General features: G+C 40.2%; 1 protein-coding gene across 3 annotated transcripts in view; it reads right to left on the bottom strand.

Moving 5' to 3' along the window:
• Nucleotides 1-5,155, bottom strand: part of svbp (small vasohibin binding protein) — a 263,018-nt gene that overhangs the window by 2,184 nt on the left and 255,679 nt on the right. For 2 of the 3 annotated variants that reach the window (XM_061875536.1, XM_061875535.1), the window contains one exon: nucleotides 2,925-3,063. In XM_061875536.1, the coding sequence (XP_061731520.1) occupies nucleotides 2,925-3,038 (114 nt within the window). In that variant the 5' untranslated portion in view covers nucleotides 3,039-3,063. Of the gene's footprint in view, nucleotides 1-2,924; nucleotides 3,078-5,155 lie in introns of all 3 variants that reach the window. The other variant, XM_061875537.1, reaches the window with a different exon arrangement.

The raw sequence follows: 5,155 nt of genomic DNA, 5'->3' as shown, positions 1-5,155 counted from the left end.
CTGCACATGGAGAGGAGAGACAATGCAAGTTTTATTCCAAAACACACAGTCGCGGTCAAAAGTTGACATACACTTGTAAAGAACATAATGTCATGGCTGTCTTGAGTTTCCAGTAATTTCTACAACTCTTATTTTTTCGTGATAGAGTGATTGGAGCACATCTGACCACAGCACTTTCCTCCAGAAGGTCTTATCTTTGTCTATGTGATGTCAGATGGAACAAAAATTGAGCTGTTTGGCCACAATACCCAGCAATAGGTTTGGAGGAGAAAAGGTGAGGCCTTTAATCCCAGGATTAAGCATGGTGGTGGTAGAATTATGCTCTGGGCCTGTTTTCCTGCCAATGGAACTGGTGCTCTGCGACGAAGTGGTGACTTGTTCAGGGTGAACACCGCCTTCCACCCGATTGTAGCTGAGATAGGCACCAGCGCCCCCCCCGGCCCAAAAGGGAATACGCGGTAGAAAATGGATGGATGGATGGATGAAACTGGTGCTTTACAGAGAGTAAATGGGACAATGAAAAAGGAGGATTACCTCCAAATTCTTTAGGACAACCTAAAATCATCAACCCGGAGGTTGGGTCTTAGGCGCAGTTGGGTGTTCCGAGAGGACAATGACCACAAACACAGGTCAAAAGTGGTAAAGGAATGGCTAAATCAGGCTAGAATTAAGGTTTTAAATGGCCTTCCCAATGTCCTGACTTAAAATGTGTGGACAATGCTTAAGAAACAAGCAGGAAACCAACACGAGTGGTCAAAAATTCAACCAGAAGCTTGTGGATTGCTACCAAAAGCGCCTTATTGCAGTGAAACTTGCCAAGGGACATGTAAACAAATATTAACATTGCTGTATGTATAATTTTGACCCAGCAGATTTGCTCATATTTTCAGTAGACCCATATACAAACCCCGTTTCCATATGAGTTGGGAAATTGTGTTAGATGTAAATATAAACAGAATACAATGATTTGCAAATCCTTTTCAACCCATATTCAGTTGAATATGCTACAAAGACAACATATTTGATGTTCAAACTGATAATTTTTTTTTTTTTGCAAATAATCATTAACTTTAGAATTTGATGTTAGCAACACGTGACAAAGAAGTTGGGAAAGGTGGCAATAAATACTGATAAAGTTGAGGAATGCTCATCAAACACTTATATGGAACATCCCACAGGTGTGCAGGCTAATTGGGAACAGGTGGGTGCCATGATTGGCTATAAAAGCAGCTTCCATGAAATGCTAAGTAATTCACAAACAAGGATGGGGTGAGGGTCACCACTTTGTAAGCAAATTGTCGAACAGTTTTAGAACAACATTTCTCAACGAGCTATTGCAAGGAATTTAGGGATTTTAACATCTACGGTCCGTAAAATCATCAAAAGTTCAGAGAATCTGAAGAAATCACTGCACGTAAGCGATTGTATTACGGACTTTTGATCCCTCAGGCGGTACTGCATCAAAAACCGACATCAGTGTGTAAAGGATATCACCACATGGGCTCAGGAACATTTCATAAAACCACTGTCAGTAACTACAGTTGGTCGCTACATCTGTAAGTGCAAGTTAAAACTCTACTATGCAAAGCAAAACCCATTTATCAACAATATCCTGAAACACCGCCAGCTTGGCTGACCCTGAGCTCACCTAAGATGGACTGATGCAAAGTGGAAAGGTGTTCTGTGGTCTGACGAGTCCACATTTCAAATTATATTTGGAAACAGAGGACCTGGTGTCCTCCAGAACAAAGAAGAAAATAACCATTCGGATTGTTATAAGCGCAAAGTTGAAAAGCCAGCATGTGTGATGGTATGGGGGTGTATTAGTGCCCAAGGCATGGGTAACTTACACATGTGTGATGGTATGGGGGTGTATTAGTGCCCAAGGCATGGGTAACTTACACATGTGTGATGGTATGGGGGTGTATTAGTGCCCAAGACATGGGTAACTTACACATGTGTGATGGTATGGGGGTGTATTAGTGAACAAGACATGGGTAACTTACACATCTGTGATGGTATGGGGGTGTATTAGTGCCCAAGGCATGGGTAACTTACACATGTGTGATGGTATGGGGGTGTATTAGTGCCCAAGGCATGGGTAACTTACACATCTGTGAAGGCACCATTAATGCTGAAAGGTACATACAGGTATTGGATTAACATATGTTGTCATCCAAGCAACGTTATCATGGACGCCCCTGCTTCTTTCAGCAAGACAAGTGTTACAACAACGTGGCTTCGTAAAAAAAAAAGAGTGCGGGTACTTTCCTGGCCCGCCTGCAGTCCAGACCTTTCTCCTATCGAAAATCTGTGGCGCATTATGAAGTGTAAAATATGACAGCGGAGACCCCGGACTGTTGAAGGACTGAAGCTCTACATAAAACAAGAATGGGAAAGAATTCCACTTTCAAAGCTTCAACAATTAGTTTCCTCAGTTCCCAAACATTTATTGAGTGTTGTTAAAAGAAAAGGTGATGTAACACAGTGGTGAACATGCCCTTTCCCAACTACTTTGGCACGTGTTGCAGCCATGAATTTTTAAGTTAATTATTATTTGCAAAAAAAAAAAAAAAAAAGTTTATGAGTTTGAACATTAAATATCTTGTCTTTGTAGTGCATTCATTTGTATATGAGTTGAAAAGGATTTGCAAATCATTGTATTGCGTTTATATTTACATCTAACACAATTTCCCAACTCATATGAAAACAGGGTTTGTAAATTCATAAAAGAACCAAACTTCATGAATGTTTTTTGTGACCAACAAGTATGTGCTCCAATCACTTTATCACCAGAAAATAAGAGTTGAAAAAATTATTGGAAACTCAAGACAGCCATGACATTATGTTCTTTACAAGTGTATGTAAATTTGTGACCACGACTGGATTACACACAAGACACAAAATCCACTGATGTGTGTCACCTCTGCTCTTTGTCGCTGTTTGAGTTCCTGCTGTGCAGATTTCTGTTTCGATCGCTCTCCTCTGGTTGGAGTCAAGTTGAGCTTTGGCTTGTCTTTACGACAGGCAGGTTCCATTGTGATGATTTTCTCCTCACGCAGCCTAAGAATGAATATCTAATAACATAACCCTGATTATGTTCCAATTCTAAAACTAAGTTTTACTATGGTTCTATGGTTTTGCCATGTTATTGAATATTCAACATTATGGTCTTTGAGGTTCCAATAATGTTGAATATTCAATAACATGGCAAATTCTTGCATCCACCACACCTTACAACAGTGGTAATAAAAGATGCAACCTATGCTTAAAAGATAAACTGTTTAAATTTATACCACCCAGACCTGTCATCCCTCAACAAGCGCAGTGAAATTGTATCAGCATTACGTCACAGACGGAGACACCTCCTAAGCAACACATGAGCCACGCTCCTACGCCTGCCTGTACCTACCCGTTCTGTGCCCTGTATAAACCATGGTATGTGAATGCTTCCATTAAAATCTCCTGATGATTGGGGGAACCCCTCATGAAACAGTACTGTAGAGATGAAGTAGTCTTGTGATTTTTTCCCCCCCACATATATATATATATATATATATATATATATATATACATATATATACACACACACACATATACATATACCGTATTTCCTTGAATAGCTGCCGGGCATGTAATATGCACCTGCCTTGAATTACTGCCGGGTCGAACTCGCTCCGCAAATTTATTAGCGCATGCTTACTTTTACCGCCGGGTGAAAGTCATGACGTCACGGGTGACGTTTCCCCTATCGTCATTTCCAAAATGGCGGAGGAGTTTATTTTTGCTTTCACTATGTGTAAACCAGGCGTCTTGTTCCACAGCCATACAGATCACACTGATGGTTGTGCTATAAAACAACTTGTTTTTAACACTCTTACTAATATGCGCCACACTAATTGAACCCACACCAAACATTTCTGGAGAACATCGGCTCTGTAACACATTATAAACGCAACATAAAAATTACCCAGAACTCCAATGCATCCATGACTCTTGGCTATATTATACACCCCGCTAGCACCAAACTACCCCGCCTCCGTGCGCCGGTTGAGGTGGGCAGGGTTGGGGGTGCGTGTATAATATAACCAAGAGTCATGGATGCATTGGATTTCTGGGTAATTCTTATGTTGTGTTAATAATGTGTTACAGAGCCAATAATCTCCAGGAATGTGTTTGGTGTGGGTTCACGGAGTGTGGCGCATATTAGTAAGAGTGTTAAAGTTGTTTATATCACAACCATCAGTATAAAAGGTATGGTTGTTGACCAAGTATGCATTGCAATCTCGTATGAGAGGCAGCGATATGCATGCGTCCGACCGGCACGTAGACAGCATGGTGTAAAGGTGGGCGCGATGACATGTTGTAGAGCAGTGGTCCCCAACCACCGAGCCGCGGCCGCAGAAGAATGATTTTTTTTTTTTATATCACACTCAATTTTTTTTACTGCATGCCATTGGTAAGCGCAGGGGTGAGAAGAAGTTTTAAAATTATTAGCGCCTGCTTAATTTTAATATATATATATATATATATACACATACATACATACATATACACACACATTTATATATATATATATATATATATACACACACACACACATTTATATATATATATATACATACACACATACATACATATACACATATATAAATACACATACATTCATACATATATATATATACACACACATAAATACACACACACACACACACACACATATATATATAATGTATATAGCTAGAATTCACTGAAAGTCAAGTATTTCTTTTATATATATACACACACATATATATACACACACATTATATATATATATATATATATATATATATATATATATATATATATATATATATATCATCCATTTTCTACCGCTCGTTCCCTTTTGGGGTCGCGGGGGGCGCTGGCGCCTATCTGAGCTGCAATTGGGTGGAAGGCAGTGTACACCCTGGACAAGTCGCTAACTCATCGCAGGGCCAACATAGACAGACAACATTCACACTCACATTCACACACTAGGGACCATTTAGTGTTGCCAATCAACCTATCCCCAGGTGCATGTCTTTGGAGGTGGGAGGGAGCCGGAGTACCCGGAGGGAACCCACGCATTCACGGGGAGAACATGCAAACTCCACACAGAAAGTTCCCGAAC

The sequence above is a fragment of the Nerophis ophidion genome, linkage group LG16 (genome assembly GCF_033978795.1).
Source record: "Nerophis ophidion isolate RoL-2023_Sa linkage group LG16, RoL_Noph_v1.0, whole genome shotgun sequence".
NCBI lineage: Eukaryota > Metazoa > Chordata > Actinopteri > Syngnathiformes > Syngnathidae > Nerophis > Nerophis ophidion.
This window is presented reverse-complemented; position numbering and strand designations above follow the sequence as displayed.